A 26930-nucleotide genomic window follows, 5' to 3' on the forward strand; every position below is an offset into this window, starting at 1 on the left:
TATTAAGAGAATAATATTCTGGGTTTGCAACCTGCAGAGCCCTGTCGGGGTTTCTTTTGAAACAATGACCGGCTCGCTGTACATTATCCCTTATATATCTTCTAGTTGTTTGCTGCTATATTAATGCTCTGGATATCAAATTTAGCACCTTTAACTTCTGCATCAGAGGTCTCCTATGACAACATTTGAAAGGTGAAATAAAATCTGTCCTGTAAAGCCCAAATACATAAAAAATGTGGATATTTAACAGTACCGTTACAGTTAAAAGTGCTGTTTATACATCTTTTTTTTATATTTTACTTGTTTTTTACTCTTTTTTTCTGTTCCAAGTTTTACAAGAGGGTCATTTGAAATAAAGGCAGTTGAATCGTGGATTTAATCCTGTTTTTTATCTCCTGTGTTAACATAATACACCTACACAGCGCCCTCTAACCTTCAGCGATCAGGACAATACTGCCGTTATAACACCCTGAAGAAAACGGTTCTCACGTTGGCGGCCTGTCTGATGTGCTGTTTATATCCTGTCTACTCAATTCATTCCTTTTTATTCCCCCGCTGGCAAGTGCGATCGCTTGTGAGGTGAGTTTTTCTTTGTTGTCGGCCCACAGACTCTACATTATTGATGGCAGCTTGCAACGTCACTTGTTACTTCACGTGGGCCCATTTCCAAACCTGATCACACACTCGACACACAGAATGAGAGGACGCCAAAGGTCGTTCCAGTTCATTACATATGATCAGTTCATGGCGTAAAGGGGAAATAGCATTTATGCATCAATAAATCACCACCGCATGAGACATTAATGTGATAAACAAAGACGAGAGCTGCTTCTGTTCTCGGGGCACTGATTGGCATTTTACAGGTATGGAGACGTGTAGACGGTGCTGTTCTTCCAGAACAAACGGACCTTTTGGCAAAAGGAGTGAAAAAAGCTGATGTGAAAATAAATCCTTTCCAACAATTAAATTTGCTCAGTGAGAGAGGTGTTAAGGGGGAGATGAGATGAGATGAGAAAAATGATGCCAAATTCGTGTGCATACGGAGCTGGAGTTGGGATGCGGTTAGCCTAGCTTAGCGTAAAGTCCTTGTAGTTCAAAAATACATCTACCAACACATATAAAGCTAATCGACCCTCTGAGACCCACAATAGACACGATTTTGTCTTTTTTAGGGGGGTATGGGGTGTTTATGGGGAGATAGTAATGGGGGTGTGGTTAATAGTCAGACGTAATTCGTTACCATAACAACCAGATTGCATCATTTTTCAACCCAGTTTAGATGAAACTAGCTACAGTAGCTTGGAAAAGAGCTAGCTATATTGCACTGAATTTGATGAATTTACTTTTTATCAGACCACAAATGAGACAAGAATTAGAGCAATACACACCGACCCTATCTCTTCTTCGCCCGTCTCCTCCTGGTGAGGCGGCCGTCTGTCTGCTCAACATATTCTTATCCCAACTCGTCATATACTGACGCTTTGTCAGACCCCTCGGTGCCTTTTCGGTCACAGTAAACATGCGCTTAATGTTGTGAAGTAAACAAAAACACTTCCTTAGGTTGAGGCAACAAAACCACTATAGCTAGGTTTAGGAAAAAAACATCATGGTTGGGTTTAAAACTATTACGTTTGTACAGTGAAAATGACACTGAACGTTGTGAACACGAACAAACAGCTTATTGTAACGTGACACACGGAACACAAACAATGGTCTCCTGGATGAAAGCCTTTTGCTTGTTGGACCCATCCACCTCTCGTCCCACCCACCTGGCGTGATTTTTCGCTCTTAAAGCTACATCACCACAGCACTTTCCCTGTGCGTTTAATATTGACGTGGATGGGTTTACATTGTTGTTAATGGAAAGCTTGGTGCGTCTCATACTGACTCTAAAGGGTGCCTTGTGCGTCGGTATCTAACACCGACAGCCGTGACAAAGCGTTGGTATTTGACGAACCTGGGAATGAGAATAGGCTGGTCTGCTGCTGCAGCCGCACCACCGTACGCCGGCCACAGGATGGATAGACATGTTGACGAAGTCCACCGTTTGACATGTAGTTTCAGGATGTTTTGGAGGTTTCTAAGATCCGTCTTGCTGTGCCCTGTGGCCGGACACAACACTGGCGTCGGCTGCTTTCCGTTTATCTCCAACAGGAGGAGACGGTAAAGAAGAGAGCGCAAAGAAGCATGAGTGCACCTGCATGAGCTTGGAGGATGACGTATAACCTGCAGCTTCTACTATATACATCATACGTTGTATTCCAGTAACAGTAACAACCTTCTTTTTTTAATTTTGAGCACAAAAGTTAGTTATTTGTTCACAAAAAATGTACGCCAGTGTGGCTATTGTCAGGAAATGACTCAAATAAATATGAAATATCACAGAAATGCCAAAATACACTGGACAGGGGCTTTAATGCATTATAAAATCTGTATCAATCTTCTTATCTGCTGTTAAAGAAACAGCATTGCAACACCGTTATCGGGACCAGGAGCATTGATTGTATGGTAATCATATCACGGAATCACAGTTAATCTGACAATGATGTATTAATGATTAAAATGACATTAATTATTCACATGGCACTTCAGCAACATGATCATCTTTTTTACATTTATACTTTTCACATCAAGCCGTGGATGGAGGAAATAAACAGTCCCAGTAATCCCAGTTTGTAAGAAGAACATATTCAGTGTTGTCCAGTTCTCAGTAAGCACGTTTGACAGACAGCCAGAAGTCTTGAATCATGCAGCTCCTCAGAGTCTGTGTCCAGCGTGAACAGATTGCATCGGCCCATGCTGTCGTTAGTCCCGGCCAAGAGATGAAGGGCAGCCACGACCGGCACCTGGTTTTAGGATCCGCCGCTCAGCTCTTCCTCTCACACCTCGATGACCACAGTGTCTTTCCGATGTTTGAGCTCGTTTGCGAGGTGTGGTTTCTCTGTGCGAGTGTGCCAAACCAGCACCTGAAAAAGAGAAGAAGAGGACGAGTGAGGAAATGTGCTGACAGTGGAAACGCTGGGCACTAAATAAAGAATGAACAGGCTGTTGTGCTTGGATGCAGGTTGTTGGCAGAGCTTTACTGATCTGGTGTAAGACCAAAGACTTAAGTTGATATCTTTGGTATTAAAGCTGCTGATACCTGATATTTTGGGTAGAAAAATGTCTGAAGGAGCTTTTATAAAATCACTGAAACTGAGAATTGCAGGTTCAAGGATCATTTTGGTTTATTACAGTACAGTGTGTCTCATTTGTATAGTACTGGCCATCTCTGCTACCAGTAATAATGAGATTACACTTGAATACTCAATCAGGTACCAAGAGGAGACTCTCGTAGCGCCATGGAGCCATGTTTTTAGCTGCGTATCCTCATCTTGTTTGTGTGTAATCTGACCATAGACTGAATAAGTGGACGTAGTCAGCATGATGTCACCCATTGGTATGTTGTATGATGTTTTGAAGCCTCGAGTTCGAGGCCGTTGCCATGTTGTTTTTTTGCAACCAGAAGTGGCATGACAGAGTGGAGCTAAGTACAACCAAACACAAATTTTTTAGGCGACCAAAATTACAATTAACTTTCATGAACTGAAAACACACTGTGAAAGGGTTAAAGTTATAAGATGAAAACTCCCAGAACGGACAACGGTTTACTGAGGTAATAAATCAAGTGCTTCCGCCCACCCATAGCGGACTCTCACGCTATTAATACTAGGCTACGTCACTTGCTCAAATAACGCCGTGGGTGGGTTTACATTGGAGTTAATTGAAAGCCTGGTTTGTCTCATACTGTTGCTAAAGGGTGCCTCCGTGCACTGACTTCCGATGCCGAGGGGCACTGACCAAACGGCGGTATTTGACCGCTGTAAAGGAGAGGGGTGCACTGGATTTATAACACAAGACAAAATGAGAGCGTCATAGCGAAACTGATTGCGGTACAATAATCTTTTTATGTTGATTATCTTGTTTTCATAATTGTTGGAGGTCAAAATCGTAATTGAAATTTGATTAATTGCACAGCCCTATCAGAGCTGCTCATGAGTCTGCTCAGATCTATGAAGGTTCAAACCCCTGAAGCTAACTACGGGAGGTGACTTACACTGACTGGCTACTGTCAATATATTGGTTTAAAGCTACAGGGTGGTGGTATTTCCCACGTTGGAGAGACTTTTTGAAGCAAAGGCTTCGTTTCCTTGATGATGCTCTGATGAAATATCAGTCGAATGAAAGACACCGCTGTATTCTTTGAAACAGAGATTGCATCCTCCTGCTGTTGAATTTGAAGTGTGCCAGGAGGGACTCCACACTCGTGAAACAAGTCTGACACCTCCTGAATTTCTTTCTCCAATTTCACAGCAATATATTGGTGAGAAAACACAGCAATGCATGCAATGATTTCTGTAGAGAGGGACGCATTTAATCCCCCAGAGATTCAAGTGAGGTTATTTGAAGTAAAAAAATGTTTTTTTTTAGCCGATGGCTAATGAGCCTATAATTCACGCTTGTGACAATCCTGTGTCCAAAGCAACACACACACACACACACACACACATACAGAGACTCACAGAGGCATGATTTATTGCTGGCTGCTGCTGTTTCTGGGCTTCTTCAGGTGGAACATGTCACTTCCTGCACACTGTGCTGCTAATTGGCCCACTTTGCATATCTAACGAGGCTAATGTAGCAGCCACTTAAGCATCACTCCAGAGCTGGGAGGAAAATGGTGCCGAACGTGTGTGCGTAGTCTGTGCACGTGTGTGTGTGTGTGTGTGTGTGCGCACACTCACTAATCATGCAGTCAGAGTGCCCTCCCTGCTGCCCCGGACTCGCACTTCTCTTTTCTACTTCTGCACAGTTTGCTCTCCATTTTTCCTCATTCATCACGTCCACTTTTTCTCTCACGGCTTTGCTCTTGTTTTTACCTCTCTGTCCTCCTTCCTGCTCTATCTTTCTCCTCCTCCCTGAGGCAACGTGGAGACAAAAAGCTTCACCAGGTTAGAGTATTTTTGCCTTAATAGCATACGGAGAGGACAGGCTTGTTTCTCCACATCAGGAGGAGGAATTTCTAGAGAAGCAAAAGGAGGATTGGGTAGCAACAGTGTCCAGTTTTACCTTGAAATAAGATACATCTTAGTAGGGCTCGGCAATATATCGATATTATATTGATACCGTGATATGAGACTAGATATTCTTAGATTTTTGGATGTCGTAATATGGCACAAGTGTCGTCTTTTCCTGGTTTTAAAGGCTGTATTACAGTAAAGTGATGTCATTTGATTGTTCTAGCTGTTCTATTATTTGCCTTTTTACCCACTTAATCATTATATCCACATTACTGATGATTATTTAACAAAAATTTCATTGTGTAAATATTTTGTAAAGGCACCATTGGTCGACCCTACAATATCGTCACAATACCGATATAGAGGTATTTGGTACAAAATATTTTGTTATTTGATTTTCTGATTTGATTTGTTTTTGTTTTTATTACACTTCTAATTTCAAGATATTACAGTGTGCTTCAATAAACTGTCTAATATTTATGAACACTTTATACCAGGGTAGGATGCTTGAAATGTAGGTGACCTGGGCATTGCAGATGTTTAACAGGATCTGCACTGTGAAATGCAGATGCTGCCAGACAGAACTTGGATCTCGCTGTCAAAAAGGAGAGCAGCCTAACAGGCTATATACTTATCATACTACTACTACACTGCCAACAATATAGGCTGAGTTACAGGGCAACAGGGCAACAGGCCAACGCTCTCCTCCCAGTCACACTCTGCATCTGCGTCTTCTAAGTTGAAATAGTGGCACAGCAAGGCCCTGATCCCACAGAGTGTTTTAACAGCCTTTTTGTAATTGTTTTCGATGAGAGTGAAGCATTTTGCGTGCTGCTTTTGCGTTGCTGAGCGCCTCGCGTTTATCCGCTCTGTGCACCTCGTGTTTTTACAGGAGCGCACTGAAAACCTTGAGTTGAAAAATATTCAACTCAGAGCGGAAAACGCCCGACATCATTAGCATTTTTTCTCATTGCGTTCACTTTTGCTGGATACCAGGAGCTACATGACTTTACCAACCGTAGTTACCATGATCTGAACAGAAAACATTAATATATATATATATATAACATAAATTGTTTCATTAATCTAAACTGTACTATTAACTATTAAGTAGCGTACACTTCATGGTTGGTGTTAAGCTTATGTTAGCACTCATTCGGTGGTTGCATAGCAACAATTTAGAAAAAATAAAAGGCGCAGCAAACTGCAAAAAACACTGATCGATTTGTACGAAAGAAATATTCGTAAAAAGCCTCTATTTGTGCTTCCCCGAATATCGGATTTGTCTCCACCCCTAACAGATGCGATTAACTTGGCTCGACGAGACCGACGCAAAGGGTACCCCACTTATCTTACTTTTGGATGTGTCGGGGACGGCATGTCAATTTCCGCTTGTTAAATGCAAAGTGTTCTTTCAAAATAAACTTTTGTAGTCACAGGAAGTTAGGTTTATGCAACTGAACCACTTAGTTAGGGTTAGGAAACAGTCGTGGTTGATGTTAACTTTACTGACTAATGGCTCACGTGACCATCAACTCACGGGACTGACAATACTAACCAGTCACTTGACTAAAGACTGACCACCCTGAGCGAACTCTCACGCTATTAATACTATGTCACTTAATCTAACCCTCGCATAACGCCGCGGGTGGGTTTACATTGGAGTTAGTTGAAAGCCTGGTGTGTCCCATACTGTCGCTAAAGGGGGCCTCAGTGTGTCGGTATCCGATGCCGAGGGGCCCTGACCATTTCCAATATGTAAAGGATGGCATTTTTACTGAAAAATCATTCAAACTTGGGCAAAAATGAAATATTCAACGTCTGTAAAATAAGTTATGAATGTTGTCACTCTGATCTATGGCGAGCCCTGTTGCATCATCAGTAAACTAGAAAATTGCTCTCACATTTTCTAACACAAGATTGAGGAAGTTTGTGGTGCTGAATAGATAATCATGACAATAAACCATCTCAGAAGAAAAGTGGGAAATCATTTTAGATTTGACACCATAAATTTACTTTCTTCAGAGTTTTTTTAACCGCTGTTTTCCGAAGTCCAAAGAATAAACTTTCAATCTCAAGACTCAAGTTGCACAGAGAGGCAAAAATTCACTAAATCCATTTATAAATGCACTCAAGAAGCTTTAAGGATCAGATCACCTAAACCAGATCTAGTGTTGGTCACAGATGCATTCAGCCACATTAATAAAATTAAATTAGCAGAAACCTGAGAGCCAATGCAAATGAAATAACGGTGTAGTGTTTCAGCCCATGGCAGCAGACGTCCCTGCGTCCCTTTGCTTTCCTCTGTGTCATTTTTTACTCAATTTTCAGTCAATTCATCTACCTATCCCCTTTTCTCTACACAGGCTTTTAGTCTCCCTCCTCTCTTCCCTATCTCCTCTTCCTACTGTGCTATCATCTGTCTCCATCTGTTCCGGCCTCCCCCCTCCTTTCTTGTCCTGTCACTGCTGTCTGTTGTCATTACTCTCCTGCTCTAACTACATTACAGCTCCTGTCAGTCGCCTGCAGATACTGACCCGGCCATCAGATGAGCATTTCTGCCCTCCGTAGTCAAGGTCGGGATTCTGGCTCTGTGATCTGATCCTAGGTGCATTCCCCAAAGTGGATAGAGCCTGGAGTTAGGGTGTGTCTCAGCTGCCGGAGTGGGCATCGATATTTACAATCATTTCGATCACAACAGTTCAGACCAGACAAAAGTGGTTAAGATTATAACTCTAGAGAGTTACTTGAATCTGTCAAACACAGATATTTACAGTTCTGCTAGGATTCAAACTAGGAAATGTGCAATAACTGATGATGCCATTTAATTATGTAATGTACTGCATATACATCAGACCAGCACATACGGGTACTTCGCAAAAAGTTAAGGCCTCGCTCCCTTTTCAGGGATAGAAAACTGATGATCCCATAGACTTCAATGCAATTTGATGTATGTTTGGATTGTAATTTCGTAAGTTCGTACGCATTCATCTCTTGTTATACGAACGCTTGTTTTATACACATGTCTAATAATTATTTTGCGACCTTGCCTGAACCTGAGTGTTCGTGAAAACTTAAAAAAATTAACACACTGGCCGGATATTGCTTATCCAGACATCTCTACATATTTGATTGAATCATGTTAGGCATTAATCACGTACGTGTTGTCTGTAAATAACCAATGTGTAAATAGACAACTGTTTGACCTATAGGCTGAGATTTAGTTGGAGACGACAGTCTGATGCTGCTATAACATTAATGTTTGACTGTATTACTGCAGAAGCCACACACAAAACTAACGTTAGCTCGCCATGCTAATCACTGTCATCAGCATCATTTAGCCATTTTCCACACTGACAGTGAATATTCACGTATTAAATGTCAGATCTCAGTGTGAACGCCTCAGTTAACCCGCTACACAACAGCTTTTCATCATTTTCTCTCCTGTGACAGCCAGTTTCTTTCCCTCAAAAGGGAGCGCAGCCTCAGCGATGACGCGATGCTGGTCTGGTCTATAGCTTGGAGCAATTCAGGTAAAGCCCCTCTATTAGCTGCAAAGCTGATATTGTGGGAGATACACATATTTGCTTTCTTGCCGAGAGATATCTGTCCATTCAATATAAAGTTACAGCCAGGAGACGGTTAAAAGAAAAAAAAAAAAAAAAAAAGGTCCAAGGTAACAACACGTTTAACGGGGGATTATCAGCTGGACTAAATTCCTCTAAAACCATATATGGTCATTTTAACATGAATATTTCTCTACGGATTAAACAAATTAGATTTACCATCATCATAATTAATGAGCTTTAGAGGTGTTGTTTTAGTTGTTTCCAGTCCTTTCAGTCACCACTCCTCCCTTTCCAAGACTGCGGTAAAGTGACGGCGGCTGGCGGTACCACGGTTTTGCACTCTGCAGCTCACGTTAATGCAGTTTCACACGCATGTTGGAGAACTACGGTGGCCTTCAGGTAACGTAAAAACATTAAAAGTCTCTCTCTAGAGCCAGCGTTTGGTTTGTCCGTTCTGGGCTACTGTAGAAACATGGCGGTGCAACATTGGGTACTCTGTGAAGAGGACCCGCTCCCTATGTAGATATGAAGGGCTCATTCCAAGCTAACGAAAACACAACGATTCTTAGTTTCAGGTGATTATACACTAATGAAAACATAGTTATGAATAATATATTAATTTCTGCTAAAAGATCCCCCGAAATGTTACACCCTGTTCCTTTAAGACCTTATCTTAACTTAAAAGCAAAATGTTAAACTATTCCTTTAAGATTCTTCAAGAGTGATGATGTCACGTCCTGCTGCTTTTGTAGCTGTGATGTGATAAATGCTGATATAACATCCTCTTGTCTATACGGTGCTGGGTGTTGACTGATGATGTCATAGCCCGCTAATGGCCTGTATTAATATCGGCGGCAGGGCACCTCCATTAGTGTAATGGGGCTGATAATGATGATGATAGTTTCAACACAGAGCTGTCTGCAGCGGCAGCAGCAGCAGCCAGCTGTAAATGATGATCCGGCAACTCCGGGGGTCTTTATCCTATTCCCTGCAGGAAACATTTACCCATAACCCACCAGGGACTTAAGAGTGCAAGGATGTGACCTGCACACATACGGCGAGAAACAGTAAATTGAGATTTCACATTTGTTGATTCCAGGTGAAGCAGCTGCTTGCTGCACTTTTCTCCACGGAGAATGAAAATACTGTGTGCAGAGTAAAGGAGAGATAGGAGCAGGATTAAATGATTCAGTTTACTAAATATTCATCAACAAAACTAAAAACCAAAGCCCTGCTGCGGCTACGTCCGTCTCAACTTCTGGATTTTTTGGCCAGTAGTTGAAATTATCGTCTTGATATTGTTTACTACAAACATCTTAAGTAAGGGATAATGTACAGCGAGCCGGTCATTGTTGTGAAAGAATCCCCGACACGGCGATGCTGTACTCTGTCTCTCATCGCCCTGAAGGGGTTTCTTTCACAACAATGACCCGCTAGCTGTACATTATCCCGCTTATTACACAGCTACTTACTTAAGAAATCAATATTTCGACACAAAAACGGTCCGCCAGAGTCCAACATCAGAGCTGCACCCATAGTGACGGTCTGTTATAGAGAAATTACAGACCGCAGAACGCCGTGATTGACCAATCAGAATTGAGTATTCTACACAGCCGTGTAATAAAACAATACTCGTTGTAAAATACAACACAATAAATGCAGTACTTCATGTTAGAATTGCAAATCTCCTTCCAGTGTAAAACTCATGCAAATGTAACTTTGGCACCTGATGAAAGGGTTAAAGTTGTAAGATGAAAACACGCACATCACCCAGACCAGACAACGCTGTGGTAGCGATCTGTTAATCATAACGTAGCAACGCCCTAAAGCATCCCCTGCTTTATGGTCTATTTGACTCTAAATGGGACCATAATTTACTAAATGAAAATCATGCTGTATTGAAGAAGACTTGAAACTGCGATTGAGACCATTCAAAAAGACAATTCAGTGTCAGGCTATGACTCACATACCCATTGCTAATCTTGCCTCAAACTTTATCAGAAAAGCAATAAAAAAAATAATTAAAAAAACTGTAAATGAATGACTCTGTGCTTGCTTGGAACAAATAGTTTTTTGACGTTTAGTCCACGTATTCCTTTAAAAGGTAAAGATGTAATAGAATCCATTTCTCACAAAAGTCCTTTAAGGCAGCTCTGTGATGGTTGTCAAGAGGATGAGTGGCTTCATAAAACCAAGTGCCAACAGGGGCTGTGGTGATTTGAGATGAGCTGCATCGATCTGAGCTGTCTAAGCACACAACTAGAATTGATAGCGCTATAACGCCATTTCTATCCAATCCAAGCTCCGTGTGTCTAAGTTTAGCCCCAGCCACCAGCTCAAAGCATGACTCATGCTGTCAATAGTGGGGAGAGATACCCCATGGTTATGCTGCTGTGATGATAGCCATTATTATGACGCAAATTTAATATCTGCGCCACACACACACACACACACACACACACACACACACACACACACACACACACACACACACACACACACAAGACAGATAAACTGGGCTTTTATTAAACCCTAGTCAGTGCCATCCACCTTCACTATGCAAGGTTGCAGTCTGATAACGTACTTATTATATAGGGGACCCCTGGCCCTGCATAATCAGACAGCAGTGACTGTAAGAGGTGAAATGTAGAAAAATCACTATAATTAAAATTGTTATTGACCCTTAAAAGAGAAGTGCAAGGGAAGGAGTGTGCATAGAAATCAGGAGTGTAATGCAAAGCTACCATCTGTTTATTTCAGAAATATATCTGATACATGCTGACGCCAAAACCGTCTTAGTCTTTCCAACAATCACCAACTCTGTTTTGGTCAAAATAAACCCTTATTTCACCAAGTTAGATGGGAAAATATGCTTGTTCTTTGGAGTCAGACCATGAAATTAGCCCAATAAAATGACAAACATCTCCCAATAAGACAACCAGCGATGGACTCAGCCAATGGCCGATAAATTCCTCCAATCGCCCAACCCTAGTCAGGTCATGAGGTAAAGAAATAACACCTGTGGAAAATCTGACAAGCTTCATCGTACACTACACACTTAATCCGGTTGTTACGAAGTCATTGAGGATGAACCTCGTTGAATCTCTGAATATTGAACTTAAAAGTATCTACACCTTTTGTGTTTTCACAATTACTTAATGTCCTCCATTTCAGCATGAAGCTGTAAAGCTGTTTCTCACCAGTGTGATGTAAAATACAGTGCGAGAATACGAAAGATCTGCATGCACAAATTATATCGCGTTGTCGTTTTCCATTTTCGTAGATGAGGCCAAATGAGTTTCCTCCTAAATAGTGCCGTGTCCACTCCACACAACAAAAACCTATCCAATATCTTAGAGGCTGACGTTACCTACACAATACATCTAATCAGACCCTAATGTAAGCTGTTGTGGCTAGCCTTGTTGTGACCAACATGTAACATTAGCAAGTGCATATCAGCTACCATCTTCATCATATCCCAGCTGCTGGGCAATCTCAAGCCATATATTGTACTTTATTTGATTGTTGAATTAGTAGTGTTTGTCGTATATTAATGGGTGTTGAGAAGGGGACGGCCCGTTGTTATTTCGAAACACCAATAGTTAAAAAAATTTCCCATTGGACTGAAAGAAGACCATTTGTCCGACAGTCCCTTACGCCCATTGCTCTGAAAATACCTGCTCTCTGTGCAACACTTAGCTAATTATTATGCAGAATGACGGCAATATTTTTTATGACATTAGTTGGAACAAAGGATTTCATTGGTCAAACATATTTTTCTGCAGGTGGAAATCCGCTGAAATTGCCCGTTCATAAGAACCCACAAAATTTAGCTTTTATAAAATGTCCGTGCGATTTTTTCAGACAAAACGTACTTGGTGTGAAGCGGCTTGTGAGCACCACATAAGGCCATTGACCCTAATTGTTACACAGTCAAAAAAGCATTTTCAATTTGTTGCCATGGTGATAGCAGCGCCTGGTTACTGACCCGAGTGCAATTGTTGGCCTTGGGCTCCAACTCGGTGACCTTGGTGATCTGCTTGAGAAAGTCGGACTCCTGCATTCCCGGCTGGGAGCCGCGCCGCTTGAACTGCGCCCGCGGGTTCGCCAGAATCACCTGGAGGTTCACCGCAAAACCTGAGGGAGAGAGAGAGGGAGAGGAAATGCGTGAGCAAAGACAGAGGAAGGGAGAGAGGAGGTTAGCCAGCATGGATTAAAAGCACATTATGAGTCTATTATAATCACAGCAGAAAATGATAGAGTGCATTAGTGTATCTAATGACTATGATATGGCTGATATGAAATTCCTTCACCACAGGGGTCTGCCATTCTCCTGAGATAATTGCACTATAGATGAGAAGGACGGCACCAGAAAGTCAGAGGGAAGTCAAAACGCTCATGATGCCGTGTGCTGTAGCAGAGGTGGGGATTAATGGCTGGCTCGCAACCAGATTTAATCAACCTGATTAGAAAAATTGGTAACAGTGGGAGAAAATGTGACACCACGTAATTGCTTTGAAAGACATTAGCTGTCCTGCAGTACAAGCAGAAATATGTTTTGAAGGTTAAAAAGAGATTCTGATAGTGAGATTAATGTTCAAATTATCTTCCATAAATCAAATTATCCACGTATTCACTTTATATACTTTTAAAGCCAAATGAAAGGCAACAAACTAAACACAAAAGCTAACCTCCTCTGCTGCCGTATTTAACCTTGTTCCCATCGACATGTGTGTGAACACGTCATTCACACATCCGATGTGTTGTCTGACCCTGAAGCCAGAGGTCTGAAGGTGACACATGACGCGTCTCCTTTATATATTTTGGCCTCCACCTCTTGCTAACCCTTTACTGACGCATCAAAGTGCTCAGAGTACGAGCACCGAGTGAAGAATAGGAATCCTTGGACCTTTAGATATAAATTGCTTTTTTTCAGAGTTTGTGGTAAATATTCAGTTAAGTGTCCCTCTCTGTCTGGCATTGAGGTATAGGCCTCTTTTCATCTGCCACGGTCTGCAGATGCGTTCGGCATGTTTGTTATTGCAACGTTAAGTAATTCTGCATTTTTTATTAACGGATGCTCTTGAAATTCAAGACTCTAGCCTCTGTGGATCTCTAACTGCATCAAGTTGTTATTAAAACACATTAAACTGATGATTGTCAAACCTCTTTTAAAGATGTTGATTGAATGAAAATGATTGTGTGTAACATTTGTTGTTCAGTTAGTTGGCAGTGCTTTTTTATGTGATGCTCTTGAGAGTTTATTACTTGATAGTTTGATAGTTAGTCCTCCATTTGGCCCTTACTTCAGTAAGCATATTATCAGTTTTTCTAATAATCCAATCATCCAAAATTGTAAGACAGCTCTCCTAACTAAATGATATAATGATTAAACAAACACACTCTCACATTCTGCCGTGGAAATAGTGAAGACAACATTAAAGAAACTTCTCTTTTTCAGTAACATGCATCTAACAAAGCCGTCTCTGCTGCAAACCGTCTGCTCACCACGATCACTTCACTCTGCACAGCAGCTGTCTCATATAATGAGACAAAGTGAAATAACCTTAGAAGTTACCTGGATGTAACTCCGGTTCTGTAAGTATGTGGGTAGCCCACCTTTGCTCTGTATCTCAAAGTAGCCTCAGGGTGCTTTCACACCTAACCTGTTTGGTTCGGTTAAAACGATAAAAAAAAGAAATCCCTTTGCCCGGTTAGTGCAGTTTGTTTGGTCTGGTGTGAAAGCGGTCAATCGAACCCTGGTGCGGACCAAACAACTGGACCGAGACCACCTGAAAAGGTGGTTTCTGTTGAGTGTTGTTTGTGGTGTGAAAGCAAACGAACCAACTAGGGATGTTAATAATTAACCGTTTAACCGACATTACGATTTTTTACTGATTAATGCTATCAGTTAAACGGTTAAAAGAAATTACAGATAATACTGTAATCCTTATAATTTCTTGTTCTCTGTGGCATTTCCCTTTAAGACCCCACACTGTAGCCTCAGGACACCCCCACTGGGATGAAAAAAAATCCCATCAGCACCGTCTCTCTCCTTCATTCTGCCTGCTGAGTAACTCCCTCAGCCTTCCTGCTGAGTCAGGAGACAGAAATAAGAGCAGAGAAAGAGACCGACATTCACATAAACCATTGATCCACCGTTTTCACCGCAGTCCTCTGCTCATTAGCTTATGGATCAAGTAGAATCGAACTTTGCATATCACTCTCACTCTCAGTTGCTTGACTGAGATGGTCCGGCCAGTCAGCTGGCTGAAAGTGCCAAAAGACAGCATTTTGTTAAGTGAGCTCAGTTTTCATGAGCTAGCGTACAACATAAATCTACCTCCTCAGGCTGTGATGGAGTACAGTAATTCATATTCATGAGCTGTGTTGTTAGACGTTAGAGAAGAAGATCAGTATCAGTCTATCTGAGCGTAAAGTATGGATCTGGAGCCAAGAGGTGATTAGCATAGCTTAGCATAAAGACTGAAAGCAGAGGGAAACGGCTAGCCTGGCTGTGTGCAAAGTTCAAAAATCCACCTACAAACACCTCGAAAACTCAGTTTGTGGTTTTGAGTTACGTGCTGTTATTATTACACATTGACTCCAGACTTCAGCAAAGTATTTTAACGCGTAACGTATCCTCATACAACGGTTCGTATGATTTCCTACGAAAAGTTATTCCTCATTTTTGTGTGCGTTTTCTGCACGTGTCAGCTTTAAGTTTAGTAATTAGTTAGGTTTAGGAAAAGATCGACTTAGTTTGGTTTAGGAAAAGATCATGGTTTGGGTTAAAATAACTCTGGAAGTGGCGTAATTTAAATACGGAAGTTGCGTGACAAATAAATCAACGTATGAACAGCGGCCTCCTGGGCGAAAGTCCGGTGTTTTTTGACTCACCCATCCACCCCGACCTCCTCCCTATGCTGAGTTTGTCGCTCTTTATACTTCCTGGTTCACGATTACGTGGATTATATATGAATTTATTTTGTGGGATATTGGATAAATGACAGTGCACTGTCTACTTTTCGTAGGTATGACTACGAATGGTGTATGAGAACAGCCTGCGCACAAACATGACAGTGGTTTTGATCTTGTCATGTCTCTCGTAAAGAAAGCAAATAAGCGTTTTTTCTAAAATGTAAACTATTCCTTTAAACCTAGCATCTGCAACGTGATTTTACTTTAAATGTTGCTGTTTAGCCAGACTCTGAAGTATCGGATGTTGGAGCTTCACACTAATACTTGAAATCGCCAAACCGGAAGCCTTTTAAAATGATGTATGCTTTTCCCTTTCACAAGCATAATGTATATTGATGAAAAAATCAAACTGACTCTGTGTCAAGTCTCTGTAAGTTCATATTCATACATCCTGAAACCAGCGGCTGCCTGGAAGGTAGGAAAACCCATTGTCTAGTCCAAACTCTATGGTGCATTTTAAAGCATATGTAATTTGTAGTAAATTAAAACATTGATACGGTCCTTAAATGCCCCATCGAGACAGAAAATATAAGTGTAGGTGTAGTTGTGTTTTTAAGCAGAGCAGCATTTCTCCGAGGGATGCGGAAGTTTCTAGTTTAGAGCGTGACAGGAGGATATTTTCAGAAATTGCTGCGATCCTCCGTGCACAGGGTCTCGGCATAATTACTGAATATTTATTTATGCAAATCGTTAGTGGGTGGCACGCCTTGGCAATCAGTGCATTAGTACTGGTGGTGAATTACCCCAAGTAATTCACCATCCTCGCCTCCTCTCTCTTCCCTCTCCCCCTGGCTGAGCAGCATTTTCTAGCCTGCAGCTATCCCGAGGAGCTGACACACGGCCAGCAGACAGCAGTCCTCTGAGTAATGTGAGTGTCAGCGTGGGTCACACAGAGAGAAACTGTAGACATGCAAATGGCTTTGGCTTATCATCCCACTACTGTAAAGGCTTAAGTCTGCTGCATTTTAGGCCATGGTCAGCCACCACAAACACATCCTTGTACTCGCTCACACATACAGACACAAACATACATACTGTGAGACAGAGCAGTTTTAAAGACTTAAACTGAACCAATGTTTACAGATTGAAGGTTATACTTGTACTGATAACTACTATATTTTAGGGTAAAATGCTTCATTCGTCAACCAACACAACGCAAATTCACACAAAGCAGCTGAAATGTATCTCTTCACATATTCCTCCTCAGCCCAGTCGCATGAAAAGGTGTATGAATTACATAATAATGTGTCAGGCAAAGGCATGCAATAAAAAAGCTGTTCCTGCTTTTGGCTTTTCACTCCAACAAACACAGGACTTTCAACCAGGAGACCGGTGTTTGAGACCGATGCTTTGTTTTGTAAGTTACGTTAGTGATGTTTGTGACGTGATTTGTAGTGACGTAAGTGACGTTAGTTTTCCGTACTGATGTTACATTGATTCAGTACGTATTTTTCTTAGTTTACGTACTTATTTTAAGGCCAACCATGACGTTTTTTCCTAAACCGAAGTGAGTGTTTTTGTTGCCCTCTGCTGGTACTGCACCTTCATACATGCGTGTAATATTCACGCCTCAGCAAGGCAAACGTGACACTGGCACGCTATCCTCTGGTGGACAGGTGGGTCAAATGTGTAATTTTACAAAACACATGTTTTTTGACACGCCTACAAATCTACCCATTTCTTATTTTTTGGTCAGAGCAAGCTGACGTAGCTATGATGCGTGGAAGGGGGTATGAGTCCATAAGTCCAACAGTCTGACATTTTTTGTGATAGCTTACTAATATAAAATCAAATCACAAGACAGGAGGAGGAGAGAACAACAGCCATGCTCGCAAGTCATCAACGTTCATCAACATCATATCCTACACCAAGCATGATTGGCTAGAAAGAGGTCACGTGAGAAAAGATGCGTAAACACAGACAAAGGATCCATATTTTGTTTATCGTACAGAGGGCAAAATTATTGTACAAATATAATAATTATTGTACATCTGGCAACGCTGCGCCCTAGCTGAACGTCCCCTGGCTCCACACATTATCATTCTGGTATTGGGAAAAAAACACTCTGGCTTGTTTGTATTTCGTTAAACCAATTACAATCGTCTTTGGCAGCACTAAGCACAGGCTGCAGCAACGGTGCCCTTACAAAATAGATAGTGCAGATAGCGGAAGGGGATGAGAAAGCTGTGTGAAATACGTGGCCAATGGCAGACTTATACCCACAGTCTACATCTGGTAAGTCTGACTACTGCTGCTCCCACCATTTTAACATTTTAAGGTAAAAAAAAAAAAGCCACTCAAATGCTATAAGCAAAGTCCAACCACTGCACAATCTTATACCTACACAAAGAAACCGCAGACCCTGATACAATACGTATAGAGTTGTTAGGTGACTCTGGTATCAAGCTCATTACTGCTCTGTGTGCAATACTGCAGGCTAATCACAGAGATGAATGAAACTCAGGTGGAGCAGATAGAAATTTGAAAGCAATTACAAGATAGACATCTTCTAACCTGCAGCCAGCCTCAGTGATATGGAGATCACAGCTTATCTGAGCCACGTTTGCCCCAGAGGCTATTTGTCCAGACTCTGCACTGACTTTGTCCCACTTTACTGCTGACCCACTCTGGCTGACCTATATGACTGTATGTGTCTATTGAATACTACATTACCCTTTCTGGAGAAAAAAATATCTGCCTGTAGTTCATTATTAGCCTACTTGGGCCGTGAACATACAGTAAGTTATCAACAACTGTTTTGATCTGCATGCCTATTTTTTTCTGTACAAAGTCACTTGAGGCATTTTTTGAATCAGACTTCACACAGCTCCCTTTGGAAACATAAAACAAGTATTTATACAAGCCTTTTCACATAGCAGTAGTACTCCCCAACACCTGTAAGCAGACTTTGAAGGGCAAAACCGGAGTTCCCCTTTAAGGTGGATATCCTTGGTCACTAGTGAATGACTTATCAGGAATTTGGTGACCACCTAACCCTTTATCTAGCGACATCACCAACTCAAACTTCGCCACTGACCAGCACCTTCATCCAAGACAAGTTACCTTAAAAAAACCATGGCTGGATTTCCTGTTTTTTTGGTTGTTTTTAGGCTCTAGGGCTGTGTATTGGCAAGTATCATGACATAACAACTCAATATATTGCAATACTGTAAGCGAGGCAATATATTGAGCTTTTTTAAATCTAATTTTAGGAAAACTATCAAAGTATAAAGAACACACCAGAAATACACTATTTTTAGAATAGGCAAAAATAACTGCATGCAAAAAAATGCAATGTTTTTAGCACAAAACTGCATGGGAGCAGTAGTATAAAGTGGGCATGTCTGTAAAGGGAAGACTCGTGGGTACCCATAGAACCCATTTTCATTCACATATCTTGAGGTCAGAGGTCAAGGGACCCCTTTGAAAATGGCCATGCCAGTTTTTCCTCACTAAAATTTAGCATAACTTTGGAGCGTTATTTATTCTCCTTTGCAGTATGACACGGGTGGTGCCACTGGGTACCTCAGTTTAATATGATGCTGGTATCTTCACTCTAAATTTAAACCTGCTATAACCTTGAAAGATCGAACAGCGGCCGGGCCTGACGGTAGGCCGTCAGATTTTCAAGAGGTTAATTAAAAATCAATACAGTGTTTTGGAGAATCGATACAGTACCACATCACATAATATCGCGATACTCATGTATATGAATATTTTCCTACACCCCTATTAGGGACCCCCTTATCTTTCCTCCAGCAAAGAAGAGAAAACCTCCTTTTGATTTGAATGACCCCACAACACCCAAAAAGTGTTACATTTCAGCGTTGTGTTGCATTATAATACTATAAAACGTAGTATTATATCTATCAAAAATCTAAATCAAACCAATCTGGAAAACAAGAGGTTAAAAGAAGACTAAATAAATACATGAAATGAGAAAACAATGCCTGTCACGGCCTCTTGTGCTGTATTGATTTGTCTTATTGTGGTGTAACCTGAAGCCTTGGTAGCCTGAGGGAACTCTGTGATCACTCTGTTGTCCTCTAAGTTTACATGTCTCTGTTCCATCTCATCGCTTTATGATTAATTTTTAATTCAGAGGCTGATATGAAACACAAAAGAGTTTACCTCCAGGGCAAAAACGGATATAAGCACACTCAGCAACCACGACACTGTGGTATTAAAATCATAAGCCCATGATAAATGATCTGTTTTGGTAACCTCTGTCACCAGTTCATGTAACACTACAGTGATTCCACTGAGATGCACTTCAGGAAACTTGAATATCTGCTCCTGTAAACACACAAGGTCGTGTTTCCTGAGAGAAAAACCCTCCAACTGACAGGTTTCTGTTTTGTTTAGATGGGAGAAAGGTGTCACAGTACCACCTACACAGTTTGATTGACAGGTGACCAATGGGACCCGCAGTGAAAAAGCACCATGGCAACAAGTACCAACTGAGACAAAAACAAGCAGAAATGTTGATCTAATGACCGCTACAGTAGGTGCCGGGTCCAGGAAAACTTCTATTCAAAAACCGTCCCAACTTCTCTCAGAAGACACAGTAAATACGTTATTTTGCACTAGAACGGTCTCATTAGCACATTTCACTTCTTTCAATGAGCATCTGGGTGATGATTTCAAAGATAATTGCTCTTTTATGGGCTTGAACAGAAGTTGTTTTTGTTTTGATGTAAGCAGTAAACCCAAATCCAGCCTTCCTAAACACAAGCCTATTGCGACATTACAAACCTCCTTATCTTCCCATAGTCTATCAGCAGACTTTTAAAAGAATAGGGAAGCACTGATGATTAGTTGGTAGTTCAAGAAGTGGGGTTTAATAACAGGAATCAAGATATTTCCTAGGAATTCTCGGCAAAGTCTGTTCCCTTTATTCCAGAAAAATACTTTCGTAACCCGGGATTTTTAGTGTGTCTGTGTGTGCCTCTATGTTCACCTACTGAAGACTATTGTTCTGATGTCTTCTCCAAAACCTCTTTAACCTCTTTCACTCCTTGAGGGCTCCGGCGCCCTTGGCCGACTTTACTTTTTTTCATAGGTTGTTAGCAGGCTCAGTTTTAAAGATAGAGTACTGGTATCTTACATATGAAACTAGAAAACCTAAAGAATCTATTGGTACCAACCATGTCATGCTAGCATGAAGGGAAGAACGCTAAATAATGCGACGGAAAACTGTCATGGCGATTTTCAAAAGGGGTCCCTTGACCTCTTGACCTCAAGATATGTGAATGAAGATGGGTTCGAGAAAAATACTTGCGTAACCTGGGATTTTTAGTGTGTCCGTGTGTGCCTCTATCTTCACCTACTAATGAGTGTATTGACGCCTTGTCCAAAACCTCACTAATGCTCCCACGCAACTCGTCGTTAACTAAATACTGAAAGTTTGAATTTGTAATGTCATTATTAAGGTAATATAAATGGATAACTTTTTTACCTGCAGTACTTTCTTCCAGTTTCTTTTCACGCTAAAATGTTGTGCAAAATGCTTTTTAGAATGAGTGTAAACAAAGTGAAGCGCAAAATCTGCAAACCAAAAATATGTTTCAACATGTGGCTTAAACAGACATAGAGGATGAAGGCTCCATCCCCAAATCAGGGTGCAGAGCATTCTAACAATGGACCAAACAACATCTCATCCAACTGTAGATCATACTCCTGTTCCTTAAAGGTGCAATATGTAATATCTGGCCAGTAGTTTAGTTTAAAACATAAAAAAATGAACTAACACGATCAACAGAATGTGAAGACGTTACAGTGTTGACGTTAAATCACAGACGTCTATGTTTTGAGTTGCAGAGATATCGACTGAAATGATCATGCTAACCAGCTTGCCCCCGCCCGTCCTGTCTTGTAATACCGTGTGTACCTCGAGAAGCGAGGCGTCCTGTAGCGTCCAGTCTGTCCTCAGTCCAACTTGAGAGGACCAAGAAGTAGAGCTGCCCCGAGAGCTTGTCAATCAGGGTAAAGGTACATGTACATTATCGTTTCGTCCTCCCCGCCGCCAGGAGACTCCTTTGTAGGGAGAAGAGCAGGCAGCAGACGGACCTTCAGTTAGCAGTTAGCTGTCGCATTCAGCCAGTGCAAACCCCAGTGCCGGGGTCTGATCTCGTGGGACTGCCCCAACTCCCCGGCGGATCAGCAAACTTTCTGTTGCTGCCGTTTCACAGGTTAGACCCAGTGCTGCTGGTGGCCTCCTGTGACTTCTGGCGCTGGGATTTGCACTGGCTGAATGGAGTTGTTACAGCTAACCACTACACTGAAGGTCTATCTCACGGAACCGCCGCCCCCTCTTCGCAAGGAGAATGAAACTTTAATACAAGTAGTTGTTTTCTTGTTTCTGACACTTTGGATTTAATCCAATAAACAAACTATCAAAATGTTCACGGACCTTATAGCCCCCGGTTAGTGGCACTGCAAACACACAGATGGCTAATGTAAAATACAGGCCATTGTCACACGTGAAGATTTTAAGATAGCAGTGTTATTTTGGCCGGCTCTCAGAGTTTCAGCAGTTTGGTTGAATTTTGCGTATTTTTGCCCTGCTGTTAGTTAGTAATTGGCTTTTTTTTTACACAACTGATGACTGTAAATTTAGATTGTATGGACCCAGTAGAAGAGGTGAAATGCTGACTGTATTTATTTGGAGCATGTGGCCAGGTATTACACATTGCACCTTTTAAATGCATGCTGAAATGGCTGTACAGATTTTCCTTTCCTGGCTCTTCACACAGTAATAACCTCAGTTCTGCACTGTAAAGATGCTCATATGCACCCATTTAACCTCTCAGATGTATTAAAACTGGTCAGAGGATAAGCTGAAAAATAAAGAACTTATGATCTGGAACATGTATTCTTTATCTGTAGTTACACTTTGCTATAAGCGACTAATGTGTTTTTGTCTGTTCAGTTCAACTCTAGTACTATTACTATAGTACTTCAGTGCAGGAGGAAGGCTCTAGCACTCTGTCTCTATCCTCCTCTCATCTCACCATCTCAGGAGCAGGGTATAAACACCGGGGTTACTGGGGGTTAAACACTTTCATGTCCCAATCTATAGGGAACACTCCCAAGCCAAAAGTACCACTTCAACAACGGTACAACCACCGTGTGCGTGTCTGTGTGTGCACACATATATTCACTTGCCCTGTTTTTGCATAGATGCATCTTGAATGTGCTTCTGGAAAATTACATGCGTGTCCTTGAACACGTGCGCTTGTCCACTCGTATCAATTCAAGTGCCGGCAGGTGTGCGCTTTCTAGTCTTTCAAATAGATACATGCATGTAGTAATTGTGTGTGTTTGCACATGTCACACACAGCAGTACTCCACACCATCATTGTCCAGGCTCCATTGTGTCTAGCCAAATGAGACAGAGCAGGAGATAGAGGCTTTAGTGATCTGCTAACAATACAGCGCTGTTTAACACAATACTATTAGGACACGCACTGGCACTCACTCAGCGCTCTGCAGACACCCCATTGTAAATCCTATGAATAATAATTTAAGAGTGAATGAAGTTTGGGCCGTTTGGGCACAGCCATTGTTGTTCTGGCAGAATTTAAAACAAAACAAAAAATGCTCGGCAATACAGCCGCGGCAGTAAATCTTAGCGTTGCAAATTGACAGTGTAATTATATAGTGCAGTGTAAAAGTAAGGCTGATAATTACAGTGTGTGTGTGCTTGTGTGCGATTAGGTGGAATGGAATGGTTGGGAGGAGGATGGAGGGATGAGATCTCGGTCGTGGCGGAGCAGGGAAAGGTGGAGGAGAGGAAAAAATAAGAGAGGCTCGCTCTTGTTATCGTGGTTTAATTAACAATAATCCCAAGGGCAGGCCGGTGCATGTGTGTGTGTGTGTGAGAGTGTGTGAATGCTCTGTGGCGGCGCCCCCGGCTGTGTCCACATATGTGTTTGGAATGATGAGCATGCAATCATCATTTGTATCTGTATTATTTACCAACATAAAGTGTCTCCAGCAGGGAGTCTAAATACAGTATATGTGTGGGTGAAGTGGGATACTGAGTGGTGACTCTTGAGGTGTTATTATTTGGTCAGTGATGAATTATTTTCTCTCAGGTCAGAGGGAACGCTGGTGCTGAACACTCCTCTGATTGGATTTTTACACTGGAGATATGGAGATGTAAATAGATATCTGGAGATGTTTGCTTATAGTCTTTACTCTCCATTAAAACGATAATGACTACAAGACATATTTGGACTCAGTGTCTCAATATGAAAACTCTATCACTAACCGAAGCAGATGCATTCACAACGTTTTCACCATGAGGATGGGGAAAAAACAGCTGAAATATTGTGGTTTTTAACCCCCTGAGACTTGCAGACTTTACTGTCTTTCAGAGGCTGTATCAGGTTCAGTCTTGGGTCTTGCTGTTAGAGACAGATATTATATGAAACTAGAACACCTAAGGAATCCATTGGTACCATCCTTGTAATACTAACTCGGGAAGGAGGCTAAATAACGTCCAAAGTTGGGTTCAATTTTGGCAAGGAAAAACTGGCAAGGCCATTTTCACAGGTGTCCCTTGACCTCTGACCTCAAGATATGTGAATGAAAATGGGTTCTATGGGTACCCACGAATCTCCCCTTTACAGACATGTCTTTCAATTTCATAAATTGGGTACCACTGTAAAGCTGAGACGATGATGATTATAGTCCCCATAGTAGCCATTTCACATAGTGAGACCATTTTTTGAAATTTGACCTCACTGCATAAAATTACCTGTTGTGACCTCTACGATAATCACAGCCTCATGAAACTTTGCAACGACAAACTAGAGAACTAGAGCATTCAGAAGATGGATGGCTTTCCTAGGTAGATTGACAATAAGGGGGTTTCTGAGCAGTTTCCAGAACAGAAGCGCTCGCCATCTAATCGACAAAACACGCAATTCTTACAGAAATCTCAAAATGTCAAAAGTTTTGATACCAAATCACAGCATGGCTTTTTCTATGGTGTTCCTCAAGGGATTGGTGTCTTAATGTGGTATTTTGGAGGGATTATTGACCATTTTTATCAATTCTCCAGTGGTGAAATTTTTTTAAATTTAGCACCAAATCTGTGTGACAAATGGTATCAACCCAAAAATTGCAGCGACAATTTATGAGACATAATAGAGCATGAATGGCCATCATATACTTCTATCATAATGTTCTAAACCCTTACACACTTTCACAATGTATTTGAATGAATTGATTAACTAGAACAACTTGACACACAGTGCTGAGCTGCATCTCAAATTAATCTTCAGGTTCCCAGCTTTCAGATAATGTACACCACTTCTATGTGACATCTACTGTTGACCTGCTATCTCCCCCTAAACACCCACTGTACCCCCCTAAAAAAGACAAAAAACGGTCTATTGTGGGTCTCAGAGGATTAATGTCTGCCGTATCGTTTCAAGTTCATGTACCAATTTAAAATTCACCTGAAACGAGTTAGATGGAAACATACTATTGGTGAATATTTCATTCTCATAAATATAGTGTAAGTTGCAGCATTGTGGCATTTGTCTTCTAGAGCAAAGACTACAGTTATTTTAGAAAGCAAAAGTAGTAACACATGAAACCATTAGAGAAGTCCATTAATAAAAAACAACAGTCTATAAAATGAGTTTTTAGAAATAATTTAAAAGACGACACAGTGTCTACACCTCTTAGTATAAACAGAAGTCACTGCTACTATGTACTGAAGAGTGCAGGACACACTTGACTAGCTTTATATTGAGGCCCGGGGACACTCTCTGAGACAATAGGCTGTATTCAACACATAAATGTTGCACATAATAGTGAGTTTCCAGATGCCTCCGACTACTGCGTTTCCTCCAATTCAGATTCCATCTAATCTGTCGCTTTTCAGAACGGCTTTATTCAACATGACTCTGCAATCCTGCGTCGTGATTTATCTCAGGAATAAACAATCAAGCAAAGTAGCAAAGGAGCTCCTGTGTGGAGGAGCAACAGTCAGAATATTAAATTGGAAAGATCACATCTCATTTTATGGTAAATTAATCCATGAAAAAGCAGAAGCTCAATAGAAAAGCCGTGTGATCTCTTCAGGTAAACGCACAGAGGGAAAGAGCACAGCGTATTGTTTTCTGTTTGTTCTCTGCTCTGATGAAAACCAGCACGCCAAAAACAGTCCAGCTGACTTTAACTGGTCTGTAACTGATCAATACAAGCTGTTTCCACAAAGTGATGAGAATTAGAGAAAAAAGGAACCAAAATTACATTTTCACCACTATTTCCAAAACAGTCCAAACGCTAAGTGCCAAAAGCTTTCCACAAACTGTTTCATTAACCAAGTTTTTACCTCCAGATGTTACATGAACCCCCTGTTCTACTCGGTCAACATACATCTGGTCATTTACTGCATTTTACTTAAGTACCAGTAATCTATTTAGTCTTACAATAAAAGAAGCAAGTAAATAGATACCTTATTATACTTTCTTTCAAGTTTTGATTACGTTAAATAATGTCCTGACTTTCATTCCATAAAGTTAGTCTCAACATTGTTCATTAGATCCTCCACTCCTAACAGGCTTTCCGTCCCATTTTCCCAGACTTGACAAAGCTCCTCCAGAGCCACAGAAAGCATTATACAACTGTTTCCACAGGCTGAGTTGTACTCTCTGTGACAAGTGAACTGATGTATAAATGTATAAATGTATAAAATAATTGGATTACGCCTTTAAGAAAACTAGAATCACCGCCTTGCGGTTGTATGCCTCTGACAACCAGTCAAGTTGCAGTTTACATCCACGTCTGTTCAAATGTCATCACTTCATCATTTTATCCTGTTAGACATTTGTGTCATATGTCATAATTAGCATGTGAATTCTTGAGTTATGGTAAAAACGTGTTTTGTGAGGTCACAGTGAGAAATTCCCTCAAGGCATGCATACTTCTTTTTACTTTTAGTACATACTGCAGCTGCCCTTACAAATTATGTATGGTGCATGGAGTATGCATACAATTGGGACATACTACTTCATCATAACATTGTGTTTGGACTTTGACCCTCTGGTTCATATATCTGCTACGCAGAGGATTTTAGGTCAGCATAGCCAGAAAAGCATGCTGGCTTGCATTCTGCAAAATGCGGCCGGATGTAGTAGTACATCCTGGTATTTTTGGCATATACTGCATTTGACATTCTATGTATTGGGGCATACTAAATCTTTTTCTGGCATACTATATAGTGTGGTAGTATGGGTATTGGAACGCACATATTGCCTCTGGCCACGGCTGTCGCTGGCGCAGAGGCTAAACAAGTCAA

The 26930-nt window shown here is 41.3% G+C and overlaps 1 protein-coding gene across 2 annotated transcripts in view; it reads right to left on the bottom strand.

Annotated features, from left to right (window-relative positions):
• Window positions 1-2396: 2396 nt before the first annotated feature.
• The window catches only part of b3gat2 (beta-1,3-glucuronyltransferase 2 (glucuronosyltransferase S)), a 50947-nt gene continuing 26413 nt past the window's right edge, over window positions 2397-26930 (bottom strand). The window contains exons 3-5 of one of the 2 annotated variants that reach the window (XR_012595307.1): window positions 12618-12766; window positions 4785-4958; window positions 2397-2966 (exon numbers count right to left, since the gene is read on the bottom strand). Coding sequence is in view for 1 of the 2 variants with exons in the window: in XM_074646945.1 (XP_074503046.1) it covers window positions 2880-2966; window positions 12618-12766 (236 nt within the window). In the remaining variant the exon portion in view is untranslated. The remainder of the gene's footprint in view (window positions 2967-4784; window positions 4959-12617; window positions 12767-26930) is intronic. The other variant, XM_074646945.1, reaches the window with a different exon arrangement.

This window comes from Sebastes fasciatus, chromosome 9 (assembly GCF_043250625.1).
Source record: "Sebastes fasciatus isolate fSebFas1 chromosome 9, fSebFas1.pri, whole genome shotgun sequence".
In the NCBI taxonomy this organism is placed as follows: Eukaryota; Metazoa; Chordata; class Actinopteri; order Perciformes; family Sebastidae; genus Sebastes; species Sebastes fasciatus.